The 21,358-nt window shown below is 46.1% G+C and overlaps 1 protein-coding gene across 6 annotated transcripts in view; it reads right to left on the bottom strand.

Annotated features, from left to right (window-relative positions):
* Nucleotides 1-21,358, bottom strand: part of PPIP5K1 (diphosphoinositol pentakisphosphate kinase 1) — a 53,002-nt gene that overhangs the window by 19,483 nt on the left and 12,161 nt on the right. For all 6 annotated transcript variants that reach the window (XM_081964420.1, XM_081964416.1, XM_081964417.1 and 3 more), the window contains 2 exons: nucleotides 5,077-5,198; nucleotides 4,719-4,901 (listed from right to left, as the gene is read on the bottom strand). In XM_081964420.1, the coding sequence (XP_081820546.1) occupies nucleotides 4,719-4,901; nucleotides 5,077-5,198 (305 nt within the window). The remainder of the gene's footprint in view (nucleotides 1-4,718; nucleotides 4,902-5,076; nucleotides 5,199-21,358) is intronic.

Genomic DNA, 21,358 nt, shown 5'->3' with positions numbered 1-21,358 from the left:
TTGTAAAGCTGGTGATAGGCCGCCACTATGAGTTCCTCAGATTCATCGTGCCCCCTGGAATGCAGGAATCAATTATCCTGGGACTTGCATGGTTGGACAAATGGGCACCTACTATAAAGTGGAAGGACGGCGTTAGAAAGGTGATTATTGGGTTTGGGCTGTTACCACCGGTAGAACCAAAAGGCCACCCAGGAACGTTTGAACCCAACACCCCAACCCATCCAGAACCCGCAGCAACAGCAGCAAACCCTAAACCTCCGGGAATCCAACGAGTCCCAAAGAGCTATTGGGATCTGGCGGAGATATTCAGTGAGGAAGACGGAAACTACCTTCCACCTCACTGCCCCACAGACTGTGCAATAGACTTCAAACCTGGGGCAACCTTACCAAAGCCAAAAATGTACTCTATGACTCCCAAGGAGATGATAGAATTGAGGAACTACATCGACACCAATTTGAAAAGAGGTTTTATTGAACCAGCAAAATCGAAAGTAGCGGCCCCGGTGCTCTTCAGAGAAAAGAAAGATGGCGGAGTTCGCCTCTGTGTGGATTTACGAGCTTTGAATGCAGTATGCAAAAAGAATACCTATCCCCTCCCTCTCATGAAAGATATGTGGAACCACTTGGCTAAGGGCAAGATCTTCACCAAGCTGGACTTGAGAGAGGCGTACTACCGTATACGAATCCGGAAAGGGGATGAGTGGAAGACTGCTTTTAACATTCCCCTGGGAAGCTTCCAGTATAAAGTCATGCCTTTTGGACTACAAGGAGCACCCACAGTATTCATGCAGTACATAAATGAAGTGCTACATGACCACCTGTACCATGGAGTACTCGTTTATTTAGATGACATCTTGATCTTCTCTGAGACCCTGGAAGAGCATGTGAAACTGGTATGGCATGTCCTGAAAAAACTTCTAGCTGCCAAACTATACGCAAAATTGTCAAAGTGTGAGTTCCACAAAACCTCGCTAGATTACCTGTGGTACCGTATCTCCAATGAAGGAGTAGAAATGGATCCAGGAAAAGTGAAAGCAGTGTTAGATTGGAAACCTCCAAGCACTCGCAAACAATTACAAAGCTTCCTGGGATTTGCAAATTTTTATAGGCAGTTTATTCCGACGTTCGCTGAAATTGCCCTACCATTGACTGAACTATTAAAGACAGGGCCTTCCCCAACTAAACCAAAAGCAAACCAACCATGGACAATGGACTGTCAAAAGGCCTTTGAGAAATTAAAACGCCTCTTTGCCCAAGAACCCATATTGCAACACCCCGATCCAGAGCGACCTTTCATAATCCAAACGGATGCCAGTGATGTCGTGATAGCCGTGGTGCTACTGCAAAAGAGTAAAGAAGGCCACCTTTTGCCATGCGCTTACATCTCCAAGAAACTCACCACTACGGAGAGAAGGTGGGCCATTTGGGAGAAAGAGGCATTCGCGATCAGGTGGAGCATGCTCACCTGGAGACACCTCCTGGAAGGGGGGGATATACCGTTCGAGGTATGGACTGATCATAAAAACCTCAAAGCTCTCCTTGCCCATTAAAAGTTATCCCTCAAACAAGTTTGTTGGGCCCAATATTTCCAAACATTCAAATTTGAAATTAAACACATCCCCGCAGGAAAGAACTTGTTAGCAGATGCACTGTCGAGAAAACCTCAGTTTGACAGTAAGAAGGAAGAAGTTGTACACCCCATCATATCTCCTTTTCACCAAAAGGCAGCTCAAGTCACCACTCGAAGCCAAGCTGAAAACCGAGCTGACAGACCCGTGGTTCAAAACCCTCCGGACAGACCCGTGGTTCAGCAACAACAAGGACATCCTAACGATGAATGATGGCATAGCCTGGAAGGGGTCCAAACTGTAGGTCCCTGCAGAGATGAGATTGCAAGTGCTACAGCGGAGGTAATTTCGGATTCCTGAAAACTCTCCACCTCGCTAGACGTCAATTTTGGTGGCCAAAGATGAGGTCGGAGGTGGAAGATTATGTAAAAAGCTGTGCTACTTGTGCAACAATGAAAACCCGTCTGGGAAAGCCCCCTGGACTACTACAACAAATGGCCAACCCTAGCTGACCATGGGAAGAGATAGCAATGGACTTCATTGTTCAGCTTCCAGATAGCAGTGGTAATAGAGTAATCTGGACAGTTATTGATTTGTTTTCCAAGCAAGCACACTATCGCTTGTTCAGGCCTACCATCCGCAAAGAAATTAGCGAAAATGTTTGTGAAACACATTAATCGCCTGCATGGGGTACCAAAAAGGATCATTTCAGATCGCGGAGTTCAATTCACCGCCAAGTTCTGGAGAGAATTCCTAAAATCGATCGGGTCCACACAGGGACTCAGCTCAGCATTTCATCCCAGCACAAATGGGGCAGCAGAGATGGCCAATGCGATGGTGGAACAGTACATCCGGTGTTATGTGGACTATCAACAAGACAATTGGTTGGACTTGCTACCCTTTGCCGAAGTAGCATATAATAATGCGGTCCACAGCAGTACCGGATTAACTCCTTTCCATATTACCAGTGGCATGGAATTCGTTCCCATGCCTGAACTACCTAAAGAACCTCCCTCCTCCATGTCTCTGAATGAATGGCTGGAGGCACTTAAGAAGGGATGGAAAAATACGAAAAAGGCCCTAGCAGATGCGGCAGAAGCCTACAAGAAGCAAGCTGATAAACATCGCTCCCTCCAACCCCCCTTTCGAGTGGGGGACAAAGTTTTTGTGTCTACTAAATACATAAAAGTAAGGATGCCTAGTAAGAAATTAGGTCCAAAATTTCTAGGTCCTTTCCCAATAGAAAAGATAATTAACCCAGTTACAGTTTGACTCAGCCTACCCAGACTCCTAGGGAAAATTTACCCGGTATTCCATTGTAGCTTATTGAAACCAGTAATGGGATCTAGCATAAGGCCATCCACCCAAGCTCCACCTCCTCCTGTAGTGGTAGAAGGGGAAACACATTATGAAGTGAAGAAAATCTTAGATTCCAGGCTGTATAGAGGTCGCTTACAAAATTTAGTGCATTGGAAAGGGTACCCTTTGTCTGAAGCTACGTGGGTGAAAAGTTGGGATCTGAAAGTGGATAATTTAGTGAAACAATTCCATGAAAAGTTCCCTGATAAGCCAAAGGGTCCCCCTGGGGGAGGCAGAGGTGGTTAATTGTGTATAGTAATTTCTACTTTTACTTCTGTTGCAGGAAACGTGGGTTTTTTGAAGAGAGGCCACCTGTCAAGCCTGCAGAGGTTCTTTTAAGAATCTTTGGCCTGCCACACTTTCTTATAATTTCCTATGTTGTTTCATTAGTGTAGTAGTTGGGAGGGGGGAATAGAACGGAGTAGATTTGTGGAATATATTGTTGTCATTCTTTCTAGAAGCCACGGTCATCTTTTGTCTCCGTACCTTGACACCTGACCGGAACCAGCGGGGTGGAGTTGTCTGGGTCGAAGAAGAATATTGGACCATGTGATGGATTTATGGGAGTGGGCCTAAGTTTATGAACTTTCAACTGGGTGGAATTCCAGGAAGAAAATCAGAGTTGGAATTCCACAGACATGCTAACATGCCTGTATGATTAAATTGGAACTTTAAGGATGATTCTGCCGTTGATTCTGATTGATTTCATGCATGGTATTTGGAATGCTGACATCTACTTCCATACCAGGGTGTCAAACTCAAGGCCTGGTAGCCGGATCTGGCCCACGGGTGCTTAGATCTGGCCGCCCTGGAAACAGCGAAGGACCAGCCCGCAGTGCCTCTGCCAGAGAAAACAGAACTTCGGAGGGCTGCGTGGGACCCTCCCGAGCTCTGTTTTCACTGGCAGAGGGTTGCAAGAGATCATTCCAACCAAAAACAGAGCTCAGGAACCCATTTTCACTGGCAGAACGCTTGGGCTGCCACATGTGCCCCCGAACACAAGTGACGTTGAGCTGGCCATGCCCACCCTGGACACACCCACCCCAGACCCCCCCTGAGGTCAAACAAAAGCCTGACGTGGCCCTCAATGAAATCTAGTTTGACACCCCTATTCTATAGGATATCCCAAAGAAAATCGTTTAGATGCATCTAAAGAATACGGTTTCTCCCATGTGGCTGAATGGGCATCTTGCCCAGGGAAAGGGTTTTTGGAGCTGAGTGACCGCAGCCCAGCCCTCAGACTCCAGGCCCCCTCAGTGCCTGATTCCCCTGGTTAAGTTGGGCCTCCTGAAGTTTTATAGCTGTGAACAGTCAGAGCTTAGGAAAAAGGCTGCGGCCTTCACCACCCCCCTAAGCTCCTCATCTTCATCTTGAGAGCGGATGAACTGGATCAGGCCAAGACCCCTTGCCTGCCAGAGCCCTTTCTTGGTGGCCAGAAAAGACCTTTGCTATTCCTTGAACAGCAACCTTGGGAAGGTCTTGGCAGGAGCTCTTCCAATCATTCCTGTAGCAGCTAGTACTTTTTTGCGCCCCCACAGCAGGACTAAAGCATCTGCCACAGAACAGAGCTGCTATGCCCCAGTTGCCACAGAGCATAAAGGCCTTGGCACCATCCTGTTCAGAGAGCTTCCCTTCAGCCAGAGCAGCAGCAAAAGGCCATAGCAGCCCAATGGAACAAGCTTTGGCTGCCTTCATGACTGCTACTAAAGTTTGGGACCTTTCAGCCATTTTTCTGGAATATGGGTGCCTACAAAAGCCTTTCTCAAGGCCAAAGAAATACACCTCCATCACCTTCTCATAGTCCTCTGTGCAAAATGAGACGTCTTTCTGCATAATTTCCCGCAGACGAGCCTTCACCCGGTGCTGGCAGCTGCTGAGGGAGTCACTGTCACTATCCAGCAGGCCGTTCATGTTGGCGCTCTTCACCATTTGCACTAGGATGGGCGTCAGCTCCCCCTCCAGAGCAAGGAGTCCCTGTGGGAAGACACAGCTTAAGCCTCTCCTCCCCCCCCTCCACACTGCAAAGGAAGCCCCTGCAGGGCCCCTGCTCTAGCCAGGCAGAGGGCTGAGGAGACACTGGGGGTGAGGAAGAAACCCAAGCCCTCCTACAGCTTCTGCTGGCCTGACTGGAACTCCCCCTCCCAGGAACCTTTGCAAATGCTGCCGCCGTCATCTGGACTCTGCCCTCATCAGAGGCGTAGATCTTGAGATCGTGGCGGTAGGTGCTGTGCAGTCGAAGGAGGCCGCAGCCTGGAAAACCAGCATAGTCTCCTGGGCAGGAAAGAGAAACCCAGTGGCCGTTCCAGAAGTATGGGCATTTTATTTTTGTAGCGCCCTTTTTAAAGGGCAGAAAATCCACTGAGCGAGCAGGGTTGCCAGGGCTACAGGTCAGAGACAGTGTCTCTGTTACATTTGTAAATAAAGACTGAAGCCTTGGGCAGAGGCTTCACTCTGGTCTGGCTCTTAAATAGAAATTACCATACTGTGAGCCATTGGACAATTTGATTGGCGAGAAAATAAAGAAATCTCAGTGGCTGGGCTGCCTGACAGCTCCCTTTAAAAGAGGGAGCTGTCGGAGAGCCTGTTCACTTCAATGTACTGGTCTACTACCTTGTTTCCCCGAAAATACGACATATCCTGATAATGACATGTCCTGACATGTCCGCTCCTTCCGTCAGAAACTTAAAACCCACCTATTCCAGCTAGCCGGCTTGGCCTAAGTCCACCTATCCCACCTCAGTTCTATTTCTAAATTTTTAAGATTGGTTTTAAGGTCTGTTTTTTAATTTTTATAAATTGTACAGGGGTTGTTTAATTTGATTTTTACCTATGTGTATGATTGTTTGTATGTTTTAAATTTATTCCTGTACACTGCCCTGAGTCCCTCCGGGGAGAGGGGGCGGTCTAGAAATTTAATAAATTAAATTAAATTAAATAATAAGGCCATGCCACATTTTTCTTGTGGGCAAAAATATAAGCCCTCCCCCACAAATAAGCCCCCTGGACAAGCCCCCACCTCCGACCAGGCAGAGCACCGCTCACCAACCTAGCGGTATCCCGAAGGTGCCAAGCCTATATTGTTCCATAAATTCGATTTGTTTTTTTGGATATGTATTTAATTTCTTTTTAACTTTTGGGATGTGTGTTTTTTAATGTTGTACGCCACCCTGAGTCCTTTGGGAGAAGGGCGGCATATAAATCCAATAAAAACAAACAAAACAAACAAACAAGCCGCGGGAACTGGGGTTGGAAAGGTGATCGCATTGCTTGGTGTCTTCGAGATACCGCTAGGTTGGTGAGCGGCACTGTGCCCAGCTGAAGAGGGGGATTGCTGGGTGGCTGCTCTCTTGCAAGTGGGCTCCCAAAGAGCCGGGCACAGTAGACACCCAACAAACCCCTTTTCCAGCCGGGCAGAGCACCATTCACTGACCTAGGGGTATCACCAAGCTGCGTGAGTGCCTGTTTGCCGCCACCCGGCTCTCGCGGCTTGGCACCTTCAAAATGCCAGTGAATGGCGCTCTGCACAGATGGAGAAAATGGTTGCGCAAGTGGCTGTTCTGCTCCCGCTTGCACACCTCCCAGCCTCACGATGCATGGCCCAGCTCTCCCTGCAGAGCCAGGACACCTCCGCTGCCGCCGCCACCATCCCAACATAGCTTTTTCAGCAACTTCCAAACTGAGTCTTTTGGCAGTGGCCGCTCTAGGCATACGCGCTATGGTTGTGGGCTGGCTGTCGGCAGAGTGTACAACCATAGAGCATACACCCAGAGTGGCCATTGCCAGAAGACTTGGTTTAGAAGCCGCCAAAAAAGCCATGCTAGGATGGCACTAGTGCTGGTGGCGGCGGCAGCAGAGGTGCCCTGGCTCTGCAGGGAGAGTTGGGCCAAGGCATTGTGAGGCTGGGAGGCACGTAAGCGAGAGCAGATCAGCCACTCGCACAACCCTCCTCTCCAGCCGTGCAGAGCGCCATTCACTGGCATTTCAAAGGCGCCAAGCCACGAGAGGGCCTCCGGGGGCCGGGGGAGGTTATTTTCGCCCTCCCCATGCTCCTACAAAGCCTCTGAAGCCTGGGGAGGGCGAAAAAATGGCTTTTAAAAACAGTGAACTCAGCTGGCCAGCGCGTGCATGCGCGCTGGCCAGCTGACAGGGCAGTGCCTCATGTGCCCTGACAAATGGCTACGCGTGCCACCTGTGGTACGCGTGCCATAGGTTCGCCATCACTGCCTTAGGGAGTTGCAGATTGGACACTGGGATGGGGGTCATTGGAGGGAGGGGGTTGGGTAATCATTTGATATGTATATGTTCATGCCTTTCTGGCTCAGATCTTGCTTTACTTTCACCAGCTATCTTTTCATAACCAGTAAAAGTACTTTTTAATTCCACAAACAATGGAGTTGGGAGTTTTCTTTCTTGGTTACTGAAGGAGGCATGCCTGACATTAAGCAAGATATCACTTTGCACTCATCCCGGAGCTAACACCTTCCAAGGGGAGCGCACTCAAAATAAAAACCCACCAAAGAAATGTCCAATCCATGCAGTGACTAGGAGGACATGGGGGCTGCCGGATTCTCATTCCCCTTGGAAACGGAACGGATCGCTGAACTGAACTTAGAGGAAAGATCCGTTCATCCCCAGTGGTCGCTGGGAGTGGAGCAGAGGAGTGATCCTGAGGAGATTCTGGCCAGAGTTACCACCAGCTGACGCCGGCGACCTGAGGTTGCCTGGCAGGAAGCCGAACAAGAGGACCTCATGATGTCCCTGCTATGAAACTTTTTCAAGAGGCATGGGAGAAATGCCATTTCTGTGAGAGCTGTGCTAAGAGGGAAGCTGGTTTTGCTGATCAAGAAGAGAGACGGGTGGAGGACCTTTCTAACCCTGGGGGGGCTGGGGGCAGACAGCGGAGCTGATCAGGATGGGAGAGTCCCTTCAAAGGGGGAGGAGTCCCCCGCAGATGCCGAATGCCAAAAGTTCTTTCCCTTGGTGTGAAATTCAGAGGAGACCCAAAGAGCTGGGATTTTTCCTGGTCCAGGTCTGGAATTATATGCAACAGTATGAGGAGGATTTTCCTAACAAGGAAGCGAAGGTGAGAGCTGTTACCATGGCATTGGAGAACAAAGCGGCAGCCTGGATAGTCGCTTTGCATAATGATGACTCCCCCCTGCTAAGGAATTACAATGTGTTTATGGCCGCCCTGAGGAAGCACTTTGATGTCCCTCTAGCCGAGCATAAGGCGAGAACTAGGATGAAGACTCTTACTCAGGGAAGAAGTCCAGTGGCTGAGTACATCCAAGAATTTCGTGAGTTGTCTGTGTGTATGCGGGATTGGTCCGAGGCAGCTTTAATGGACAGTTTTATGGATGGCCTGAATGATGATATATACCAGAGCTGTGTGAATAGAGGGGCCCACGCAATCTGCAACGCTGGTAAGAGATGGCAGCGGATGCTGGAATCGACCTAGCCAGGAATAAACACCAGGAGGCGGTGATAAAGACAAAGATGACAACTAGGAAGAAGGCACTTTTCCTGAGTTATTGTGGACCTGAAAGCCTCAATATGGCTGAAGCACTGTCTGAACCAGCTGATTTACAAATAGTACCGTGGCGAACACTCCAGGAATCACTCCGGACACATTACACACCCATACTGTCAACTATGGTGAGCAAACACGGTTTTCACCACAGACACCAAGAGGAAGGTGAGAAGATTAATCAGTACGTTGCTGCACTGTGGAAAACAGCAGCTCGATGCGAATTTAGTCATATAAAAGAAACCATGCTTGATAGACTTGTATTGGGACTGAGAGACCTCAATCTACATAGGAGGCTATTGTGAAAGCCTAATCTTATATTTAAAGCAGTGTTAGAAAAAGCCAGGGCCGAGGAACAAACAATCCAAAAAACAGGAAACTCAAACATGCTGCAAAGAGCAGCGACCGTATATCAGGAGAGCTGGGAGTATGAAGACTCCACAGTCTTTGGAACAGGAGGTCTATTGCCTAGGTGCCAAACCAAAGGAAAGGGAGCCCAAGATGCGCAGAAGACCGCCATTTTGTGCTGGTTGCAGAGGACGCAATTTTGTGCTGATTGCTGGACACAATTTGTCAAAGATGAGAGCAGAAAGGACACATTGCAAAACCAGCCAGCCATGTACCGGACATGGCAGCCAGCATAACAGTCAGAAGAATGAACGGGATTCTGATGAGCAAAATTCCCAAAGAACAATCAAGGACAGAACCAAGCCGCAGATGGAGACGAAACACACCAAACAATTATAAGGCACTCCGAAGCATACAGTTCAAAAAAATATCCATGTCTTACCCAAGACTGTGCTGGAGAAGAGAAAGTGAATGGAGTGTCATCTGGGTGAGAAAATATTTTTTGTTGGAAGTTGACTCCAGAAATCCAGGGGGGAAGCATTTTTAAAGCTATTTGTTGAAGCGGCAAACAGGCACAGGAAAAATACCAGAGAATTGAAAGAGGAAAAAAAATCTGCATTTTTAATAATAATAATAAATAATAATAAATAGATATGTGGTTTCTCAAAATTAAAAGACGTGGTATAGAGAGCATGTTAAATCGCTAGAATTAAAGTCCCAAATTTTGTTTTTACAAGTATTGCTCAATTATTGCACATAATTTAAAATAATTGAAATTGGAACTGTCAACAATATTGCAGAGACTGAAGCAGACGGAAGTGAGAGCACCATCTGCTGACAAAAAGGGGAATATACAACTTGGAAATAATCATCTAAAAGGACTGATAATATTTGTTAGACATGGGTCTATTCTAAGACCACTAGTGATTTGATTTTTAGCTATGAACCTTAGCTAAATAACATCATTGAACATTATTTAACACGTAAAGTAATTTGAAGAGGCATGGACAACCTCCTGGTGAATTTAAATTGATTGAACGGATTATTGATGAGACACTTGAAATTGTGACTTGGAAGTTTACTTTTTGAATGACTGAATCCTGGACAGTGGGCTAAAAAGAGATTGACTAAATACAGATGTAATACAAGACAGAAGTGAGGGGAATCTAAACAGAATGGAGCTTTTCCAAAGTATGGAGGAAATATTTGACCATATGGACCAAAAACTGGAAAATATAATACAAAGAATAATGGACAATGATCAGGATAATAAAGAAAGAATGGACCCACCAGAAGGAACAAAGGGGAGAGCAGAGAAAAATCAGCAAGAAGATAACAATGAGGAGCTGTTACTAATAGTGATTAAGGAATTTAAAAAGGAGAAAAATAATGTAAAACATCTAAAAAGGGAATGGGAGAAACAGGAAAAGAACTGGGGAAAAGAGATAGAATGTGGAATAGATAGTTCTGAAACTAGACAGTGGAAAAGGGTAGAGATGGGAGATAAAATCAATTTGTGTAGTCAGAGAAAGAGTAAAAGTCTTAAGGGACAAATATGGGAGGAAAACTAAAAAGAAAATAAGATTAAAAGTTCAGATGCGGGAAAGAGATGATGGGTAGGGTAAAGTAGAGTAAAATAATATCTTTATCAATATATTTCAATAATGTGTATTAATATTATAATTAGATGGGTTGGACAATTAGATTAGTAGTGTGATAGATATCAGGAAAATATCTTAATATAAATAGATATGAAGAATTGGAAATTAGGTTTGGAATGACTCTACTACTAAATATGTACAAAAATATGAATAACAGTGAAATGTTAGAATTAAACAACAGGTGATTTTATACACACACACACACACAAACAAACACACACACATACAGTATATATATAAATCTAAACGTGTACTAAATGGTAGAATAATATGGATTGAAGAACTGGAAAGAACATGAATAGATGTATGCTAAATATATAAATGATTGTGATTGGTCCTAAAATTGTATATGGAGATATTGAATGGAAGAATGAAGGATGAAATTTTGATTGAGCTGATTAAGGAATTTATAGATGTTTTCAATGGGAGTTTAGGCAAGTACAAGGGGACATTCATTTGTTTCAATTTTTCAATTTAGGCCCTAATGTTACTTCCATTTGAATAAAACCTCGGAGGGTACTTTTTGCTTCCTGGCCCAAAACTAATTGCCCAAGGAGTTCTCGAGCCAGTTGACCACACTAAATGGGAGACCCCAATCATTACACTGAACAAACCAGATGGCTCAGTCCGTATATGTGCAGACTATAAGTGCATGATTAATAAGGTATTACAACAGAGTGCATACCCCATACCAATCATCGTGCATTTATTTCAATCTTTAGGAGAGGGGAAAACCTTTGCAAAACTCAGTTTGGCCCAAGCATACCGGCAACTACCAATGGATAATGCACTGCAGAGGCACAAACCATTGCAATTCACAGAGGGGCATTTAAATGTTGTTGCCTCCAATTTGGGATTAGTGTGGTGCCAGGACTATTTCAAAGTATAATGGAACACCTCCTATAGGGCATTTTGGGGATGGTGCCTTACTTTGATGAGGTCCTCATGTCCATGAACAAAGAAGAGCTTATCCACCATTTAAAGATTGTACTAAGCCAGACTTAATGTAAAGAAAGAAAAATGCCAGATAGCCGTGCCATAAGTCAAGTTTCTGGAATATCTAATTGATGGCTCAGGGATACATCTGACCAAAAATAAAGGCAATAAAAGAAGCCCTCACCCAAAGAATCACAGAACTTCAGGCATTTTTAGGCCTGTTAAAATTTTAAACTATTTTTCTGCCACAGAAGGCAACAGTAGCAGGGCCATTACACCGATTGCTAGACAAAAAGGCGAACTGGACCTGGGGACAGAAGGAAGCCTCTGCCTTTCTGCAATTAAGGAACTTTTGTCGTCTGACACTGTTCTTGTACAATGTAACGAAATTCTGCCCCTCATTTTAACTTGCGGTACATCACCATTTGGCATCGGGTGTCAATTTTAAAGTGTTACAATGACTATTATCAAGTTGACATTGGAGGGAGGATTCCATGCATAGCTTTGGCCAGAGTCAGATTTCATATTTCTACAACCTCGTTGGTGGATATGATTTATGACAGACTGAGGGAGGGGAGAGATAGGGGTAAAGTGCAAAGATCATTAACTGGATATCAGTTTTGGCTCTGCAGAAGAACATGCCAAAATGTTGATCCTAATAAATGACTGGATTTATTTTGAACTTTGTCTCGAGGCTTGTAAATTAATTAGGTCAGCTTTTGGAAACTTCACAGAGAGCCGAAACTGACTTTTAAAATCTATCAAGATTTCCAGGTTTCCTGAATCCCGGACTCTCCAAGCACTCCCCCAATATTTGGGGTGCTTGGAGGGAAAATCAGGCAACCATGGCTGAAGAGAGAGACTGATTGCAGCTGGAGGTATGTGGCTAGCTCCAGACATCAAAGCTCCAGACAGCCAAGCTGAGATGCCTTTCCCAGCGGAAGAAGCAAGAAAGGATGAGTACTGGTAGAAATTAGCCCCTAAGGCAGCTGAAGTTGAGTTCCCTTACCCTAGTCCCCAGATACAGGGAAGGGTCTCAAACGAGCTGGCAAGGGTGGACTGGAGGTGGGACTGGGCACAAGCCAGGCTTCCAAAGCCCCAGATGGAATCCCTGGGGTGTGCAATAGAGCAACAGAGGGAGGATTTTGACTGGAGCACCCTTCATGATGAGGGGCCATCATGCTGCCCAAAAGAGAGGGGAGGGACATATGATCCCGTTGAGGGAAGAAGACACAGACTGGAGTGCAGCCCCCCTCCTCCACCTAATAGAAGGAGAAGGAGCCCGAAACTGCAACCAGTGCTTCTCCCACGCAGCAGGCAGGCTGCCCAGGGCAGGCAAACCCCTCCCTCCCTCCGAACTAGAGATGAGGAAGACAGCCAGCCATATCAGGCGGAAGCATACAGAGGCTGACAGGGGGTTGGAGGAATAGGGATGAATGACCCACCCCAATTCAAGGGAAAGTTTGACAGGGACTCAGACCAACTAGCTCTATTCCTTGATTCAGCTGATATCCACCTAAAACGCTATGGGCACCTCTACCCATCCCCCAGAGCCATGGTAAATACCATCGCAGAGGGGCTAGAGGGAGAAGCAAGGGAATAGTTAGTAGCCCTCCACAAGAGGAGAGCTCCCCAACTGCAAGACATAGATGACTTCCTGAAACTGCTAGAGGCCAGATTTGAGGAGGCGAGGAGGACCCATATGCGGAAGAGGAACTCAGCAACCTAAAACAGCGGGGCCGCCCCATCAAAGAGCACACCCGTGAATTTAGGAAGGTCATTGGAAGGCTATCCCTTTTATCAGAGAGACTGCTGGTGCATTTCTTCAGAACATGCCTGGACAAGCAAATTGCCCAGGTAACCGCATTCTGCAACATCCCAAATTGACTCTCTGAGTGGTTCCGAGTAGCAACAAAAGTCGACAGTAGGCTGTGCACCAACAACATGAGAAAGCAACCAGACACAAAAGAGAGAGGTCAACCTGACCTGAAACCACCCAGCCAATGGGGAACGACAGCACCACAGCGGGCCCTCGAAGTCCACTGAAATGCTACAGATGCGAAGGATGGGCTACATGTCAGCTGCATGCCCAACTCCAGCCTCAAAACCAAGGCCAGACTCACTGCCCAGGGCACGACCAGAACAAGGCCCCAAACAGACCCCCTCAGGCGAAAGTGGTGAAACCCCAGGCAATGTCAACCAGTCACCCGAATCATATGACAGTGAGGACGAGGGAGAAAATGACTCAATGGTGAGTGAACCAATTCATCCTTTCCTTTTTCCAATATGCCTCACAGCCCCAAAAACAGGAAACCAGGGGGATTTTCAAGCCCTAATAGACTCAGGCTGAACGAGGTGCTTGATCAACCTAACCACAGTCCTGAAACTGGGGATCAGAACAAAATGATTGGCCCACCCTGTTAGGAATGTAAGCTAACAGTTGGGTCAGCAATATATAAACCAGGATGGTAGTACTGTTTCTTTAAGTACTGCTGTAATGTGATTGGTTGCTGTTACCTCAAGCATCCATAAGATGGAGCCAGAATGACTGTTAGCTCTCTGTTTGTTAGATCCTGATCGGTGGATATGTGAGTTACTGTGTTTTTGCTACTGTTAGTGACTTTGTGTGATGTACTGATTATATGATACTGGACTGTGTTCGAAGGATCATTCCTTAACTAAGAACATTGATAACTGACTGACTGAACCGTGTATGAATTGGACTTTAAATTGAACTCTGAATACCTTTATATTTCCACATAGTAAACTACTATTATTTATACTATTCGGTGTCTCTGTATGCTGGTTTGTGCGTGTTCTTCCATACCACTCTCACTCTCGCTTCTCTGCACACTCGGTCTCCTAATGGGGAGCTTACTTACTTAACACTGGTTATGGGCCTAGAGTGTACCAGACGTAGCTAAAAAGAGAGTTGGTGTTGATACGCAATACCGTATACAGACAGCTGTTTAGTTTGTAATTGTTACTATCATGGAGAAGATGGCACATGCCCCATCAGCAAGCCTATCACTAATAACCCGGTTGGATGGAACAAACTATGTTTCCTGGTCTATGAATTGCAGCCTACTCCTGCGAAATGAGCGATTATGGGATGCTGTACAGAGTCCACTGGACGTAACTTCTTGGGATCCAGATGAGGAGGAGGATGCCAAGAAAATAGCAGAGTGTCAACAATGCAACGAACGAGCATTGTGTATAATTGGTCTAACACTGACTGACCAACAATTAGTTCATATTCGTGAGGAGAATTCTGCAGCAAGGTGTTGGGAGAATTTGAAGAAGATTTATGTGCATGACACTGTAGGTGCACATATACATCTTACCCGCAAACTGTTTAGGGCGCGTCTTCTGAAAGGTGGAGATATGTTAGCTCATTTAAGCTTTATGAAAGGAGTTTTCCAGGAGCTACATGAAAAAGAACTTATTTTCTCAGAGTTACATCAAGTCTACATCATTCTGTCATCACTGGATGAGAGTTATGATGATTTTGTATCTTCCCTTGAGGTCCTAATTCGAAATGAACTAACATTGTCTGACATAACTGCACGACTGTTGGAAGAGTCGAGACGAAGGTTGGAAAGAGAACAACTGAGAGAGAAACCACCACAACATGAAGAGTCACCTTCAACTGCCTATACTGTTAGAAAATGTTTTTCTTATGGGGCTAAGGGGCATATAGCTAGATTCTGTAAAAATGCAAAACAACAGAATACTAGGAAAGCTAAGAAAAATGTTACTGGCTATTTAGCTATGTCTACTTTGACTATCTCTAGCAATGCACCAATAAACCATGATTCATGGGTTGTTGATAGTGGAGCATCACAGTGCATTACTAGAAATAAGAACTGTTTTGTAAAATTGTCCACCGGCAAGCAACATGTATCTTTGATAAATGGATGGAGGGTGAAAGCATCTGGTGAAGGTATGGCAAAGTGTTCATTTGTAAATGAGCATTTATCCATGTTGTATATACCTAAACTGAAATTTAATTTATTATCAGTAAGGGCTCTAGTTAATATTGGCTATGTAGTAACCTTTAGGGGAGATAACTGTATCATTGGAAAGGAAGGTAATAGGGTTACTGCCAATTTAACAAATGGTTTATATGATATATATGATGCCCATACTGCTAACTCAGTGTATGATAATGTGAAACCACATGATGAATGCATACATTTACTACATAGGCGTATGGGGCACATTAATTTCAAGATGCTGCAACAAACTGTTAAATTGTCAGAAGGAGTAAAGTTAAAACCTTGCAGTAAATATTTAAATTGTAATGTTTGTAGCCAGGAAAAAAGCAAGGTTACTCCAGCAAACAGACAAAATGGTTCTAAAACTAAGGAACCTCTGGAAGTTGTTTTTGCTGATCTAATTGGAGCTATGAAACCCAGTTTGGGTGGTATGTTTTGAGTATCATGGATTATTATTCAAGATACGGTTTCTGCTATTTACTGAAGGACAAGACAGAAATGTTTCAACATTTCTCTAATTGGTTAAGATTTGCTGAAAGAAAAATGAAATCTAAGGTGATTACTGTTGTAACCGATAACGGAACTGAGTTTACAAACTGTAAATTTCAAACAATATTGAGATCAGCTGGTATTGAGCATAAACGTTCTGCTCCTTATAGGCCACAACATAACTCGTTTATAGAACGAAGGAGGCAAACATTACAAGCCATGGCTCGAACCATGTTAGTTGATTCAGGATTGCCTGAAACACTGTGGGGTGAAGCTATGATGTGTAGTAACTATGTTTTAAATAATGTGGTAAATACAACAATGGTGAATTACCATTTACTCGTTGGCATGGTAGAAAACCTGATTTAAGCTATCTTCACACATTTGGAGCTCCGGCATGGGTACATATTCCCTCATAAGTAAGACTGAAGAGACAACATAGAGCTAGGCAGTTATTTTTTGTAGGTTACGAGGCCAACCATAGATCGTTTAGATTTTGGGAAAAAGGCATTACTAAAGCATACTGTAGCTCTAGTGCATAATTTATTGAGTCCGTTGGGTGGGATAAACTGGAATATAACAATGATGTAGTCATTGACACCCAAGTATTTCCTAGTGGTGAAATAGAAAGACCAGCTATAAAAATTAAAGGGGAAGTGCAAAGTCAGGAGGAGTTAGAAGAACGGGAGCAGACGCAACAAGAGAGTCCACTGGTGAGCCCTGAGTTGCCTATCCTTTATTTATTTCGCCTAGGCGTTCTAACCGTGTAACACGACCACCTGACAGATATCAAGCTAGTTAAGCGTGTCAAGTAGATAAAGTTCCTGCTACGTATCATGAACTATCCACGTATCCTAAAGAGGAGCAAATAGTTTGGAAAACAGCAATGAACAGGAAACTGAAATCTTTATAAGATTTGGAGGTATATGAGAATGTAAGGTTACCCCCAGGTAAAAATGTAATAGGATGTAAATGGATTTACAAGATTAAAACAAGTGTAGATGAGACTGTTACCCATAAAGCTAGATTAGTAGCACAAGGTTTTGATCAGTCAGCCAATGACTATGATGAGGTCTTTGCACCAAGCTTAAGAGCTACAGCATTACGTTCATCATTAGTTTGGGCAGCAAAGCATGGATATGTAGTAAATCATTTAGATGTCGAGACAGCATATCTCCATGCACTGTTGCAACATACTATATATTTAAAGAAACCTTTAGGGTTAAACACTTATAGCAACACAGATTGCTGGAAGTTTAAAAAGAGCCTATATGGTTTAAAACAGTCAGGTTATGAATGGAATCAATGCATAGTGAAGGAATTAGGATAGGTTTTAAGGCTGGAATGGCTAATCCTTGTTTATTTAAGAAAGAAAGCAATAGTATGATTTCATTGTTGCTATTGTTTACGGATGATATAGCATTGTGTAAACCGGCTAAAACTCTGATGAGTCAAGAATTTAGCCATGATATAAAAAGCCCAGTATTTGATAAAGGTATTTATCAATCCCTAATTGGTAGTTTATCTTATCTTAGCAATTGGTCAAGGCCAGATATAGCATATAGTGTTAATCAATTAGCCAGGTTTAATGCTGAACCTACTGAACGGCACTGGCAAGCTGCTAAACGTGTATTGCGATATCTTAAACAGACAATACACTATGACTTATATTTAAAGCCTAAGGATGAGGTTCAGTCAGGAGCGAGGACAGAGCCAGGTCGCCAGGTGTGGTTGCGAGCAGAGGGAGCGGAAGGGAGGAGGAGGGGGAGGATGTCGTTCCGGTGCAGGGCTTCTTGATTCCAACGGTCGTAGGGAGGGGCAGATACGAGGACAGATCAAAAACTTGCAGTCGGTTGGGAGACCGTGGGTGCTGGTTACACCCGGTCGTTTGTACCAACCCCCGCATTCTAGGTGGTCAGGAGCTCCAGGCCCAGGGCCTGAGGCTGTTGTTATGCAATGCGAGGTCCGTCGTTAATAAGGCCCCCCTCATTCACGATCTAATTCTGGAGGGGGAGCCGGACCTCGCGGGAATAACGGAGACCTGGCTGGGCCGCGAGGGAGGTTTACCCCTCGTGGAAATGTGCCCGCCAGGTTATCGTGCATTTCACCAGCCCCGGGCCCAGGGAAGGGGCGGTGGGGTAGCAGTGATTATTCGGGAGGACTTAGAGCCGAGGGAGTCCACTGTGCCACAGACGTCCGGATGTGAATCCCTTGTTGTGAAATGGGGCCCTGGGAGACAGTTGGGCCTGCTGATAGTATACCTGGCTCCTCGCTATACATCAGCGGCCCTGCCCGAACTCCTCGAGCTGGTCGCATCGGTGGCGGTTGAGACCCCCAAACTTTTAGTGATGGGGGACTTTAACCTGCCATCGGTGGGAGGAGCATCTGAGGGGGTTCGGGAGTTCATGGCCTCCATGACAGCCATGGACCTGACTCAACTGATTCAGAGCCTGACACACGAGGGAGGTCACACCCTGGATCTCGTTTTTGTCTCTGGCCAGTGGTTGAATGATCTGGGAGGAGGAGACTTAACCATCACTCCGCTGTCATGGTCAGACCACTCACTCCTCCGACTTGACTTCCCTGGAGCTACCCCCCGCTGTGGGGAGGCGGAACCGGAAAATACTAGATGGTTCCGCCCCAGGCGCCTGATGGAACCAGATAGGTTCCAGATGGAGCTTGGGCCACCTCCTGTAGCCCTGACCCGCCCTCGGGTAGAGGACCTGGTGGTCGCGTGGAACAACGCGACTACCGGGGCCTTGAACCGGGTGGCGCCTTTGCGGCCTCTCCGGCGGCAACGATCCACCCTGGCCCCTTGGTTTACCGAGGAGCTAAGGGTGATGAAGCGCCGCAAGAGATGCCTAGAGAGTCGTTGGAGATCCTCCCATTCCGAATTTGACCGAACACAGGTACGAGCCCATTTAAGGACGTACCTTGTGGCATTGAGAGCGGCCAAACGTCAATATTGTGCCGCTCTCATTGCATCCGCGGAGAACCGCCCTGCCGCCCTGTTTCGGGTGTCCCGCTCCCTTCTGTTTCAGAGGCCGCGGGAGGCCCCTTTACAGGGTAGGGCAGAGGAATTTGGGAAATACCTGCAGGATAAAATCGCTCAAATCCGGAAGGACTGGGTCCCTTTCAGTGGCTCAGTGGAGACGTCCGTGGCGAGTCTTGAGAAACCAACCTGGGAAGAGTTTGATTTGGTTGCCATCGAGGATTTGGACAGAGTGCGTGGACGACTGCGACCTACCACATGTTTGCTGGACCCGTGTCCCTCCTGGCTTGTACTGGCATCCTGGGAGGTTACACGTGACTGGCTCCAGGGCCTAGTGAACGCTTCGCTGGGCGAGGGGTCTCTTCCAGCCGCCTTGAAAGAGGCGGTGGTGAGACCCTTGCTCAAGAAGCCTTCCCTGGACCCTATGGAGCTGGCCAATTATCGTCCTGTCTCCAACCTTCCCTTTTTGGCGAAGGTTGTAGAGAGTGTGGTGGCTTATCAGTTTCCACGACATCTGGAGGAAAATGATTATCTAGACCCGCGCCAGTCCGGCTTTCGCCCCGGACACAGCACGGAGACGGCCTTGGTCGCGTTGGTGGATGATCTCTGGAGGGCCAGAGATAGGGGTTATTCCTCTATCCTGGTCCTATTAGATCTCTCGGCGGCTTTTGATACCATCGACCATGGTATCCTGTTGCACCGACTGGAGGGGTTGGGGGTCGGGGGCACCGTTCTACGGTGGTTCGGCTCCTACCTCTCCGGCCGGACGCAACGTGTGTTGACAGGGGAGCAGAGGTCGACTCTAAGCCCCCTTATCTGTGGGGTGCCGCAGGGGTCGGTCCTCTCGCCGCTCCTGTTCAACACATATATGAAGCCGCTGGGCCCCATAGTAAAGATCATCAATCCAGTCACAGTGCAATTGAAACTGCCTCGATTGCTGGGGAAGTTACACCCGACGTTCCATAGTAGCCTCTTAAAACCCATGATCGAACCCACTCTGAGACCACTACCCCGGGAGACCCTGGTCCCTATGGTCATAGGGGGCCAAACCTATTGTGAGCTTCAACAAGTCCTTAATTCGAGGTGGCATAGGAGACAACTCCAATACTTAATCAAGTGGAAGGACTACCCCTTATCAGAGGCATCTTGGGTAAAAATTAGGAATATCCATGCTGATCGCCTTATAGCAAAATTCCATGCAGAAAATCCAGGCAAGCCTGGGGGAGGAATGCATCCCTAAATTATATACCTGTACTCAAATTGTTTTTGTGTAAAGTACAAAGACCATTAACCGAAAATCAGTTTCGGCTCCGTAGAAGAACTTGCCAAAATGTTGATCCTAATAAATGACTGGATTTATTTTGAACTTTGTCTCGAGGCTCGTAAATTAATTAGGTCAGCTTTTGAAAACTTCAAAACATCAGGGCAGCCACTAGATGCCAAATGGGGCTGAAGCCCCAATTGCATTTTATTCAAAAACATTATCAGCGGCAGAACAAAAGTACAGTCAGCTGGACAAGGAAGCATTGGCTGCAGTTGTTGGGGTCAAGCAGTTTTATGAATACTTATATGGCAGACACTTTGAACTAATTACTGACCACCAACCACTCCTGAGTATTCTTGCAGGGAACCACCCTACCCTGAACATTTTATCTCCCACAATGATGAGATGGACAATATTCATGGCAGCATATAGTTATTGGCTAATTTACCGGCTGGGCAAAGACATAAGTCACCGACACCCTCATCCGCTGCCAACTTCCAGACCTCGTAGAAGATCCAGCCCTGTTGCACCCGTACTACTAATCAAGGACTTTGAATCCGGTCCAGTCACCTCAGCCGAGATAGTGGGACACTAAACAGAGGACAAAACTCTATCACAAATTCTGAACTGGGTGTGAAGGGGGTGGCCCGAAGGGCTGGTGGGGGATGATTTCAAACCATTTATAACAAGGCAGCCCAAAAGGGGTGCTGATTGTGGGGGGATTGAGTGGTTGTTCCCTAGAAACTAAGGAAACAAGTGCTAGAGGCACTACACGTGGGGCATCTGGGCATTGTACAAATGAAGGCATTAGCCAGGAGCTATGTCTGGTGGCTAAATATAGACAGGGACACAATGGAGTGGATCAATACATGTAATCCACATCAGGTATCCAGACCAGCTCTACCAAGGGCAAGCTTGGGAGAATGGGAGACAGCCAAAGCACCTTGGTTGTGGGTGCACATTGTTTTTGCGGGACCAGTACAAGGTCAAACATTCCTAATAGTTGTAGATGCATACTCAAAATGGCGTGAGTTAATAATTATGACTACAACAACGGCTGAAGTAGTCATCAAGGTATTAAGGAGAGGTTTCTCCACCCACAGCCTTCTGGACATTCTGGTCTCCAACAACGGGCTCCAATTCACAGCAAACCAGTTTGAATTATTTCTAGCAGAGCATGGCATCCAACATGCCCTTGTCGCACCTTTCCATCCAT

Source organism: Natrix helvetica, assembly GCF_964273705.1.
Source record: "Natrix helvetica genome assembly, chromosome: 12".
NCBI classification, from domain to species: Eukaryota; Metazoa; Chordata; class Lepidosauria; order Squamata; family Natricidae; genus Natrix; species Natrix helvetica.
The sequence above is the reverse complement of the archived record's forward strand: the minus strand, read 5'-3'. Positions and strand labels throughout refer to the sequence as shown.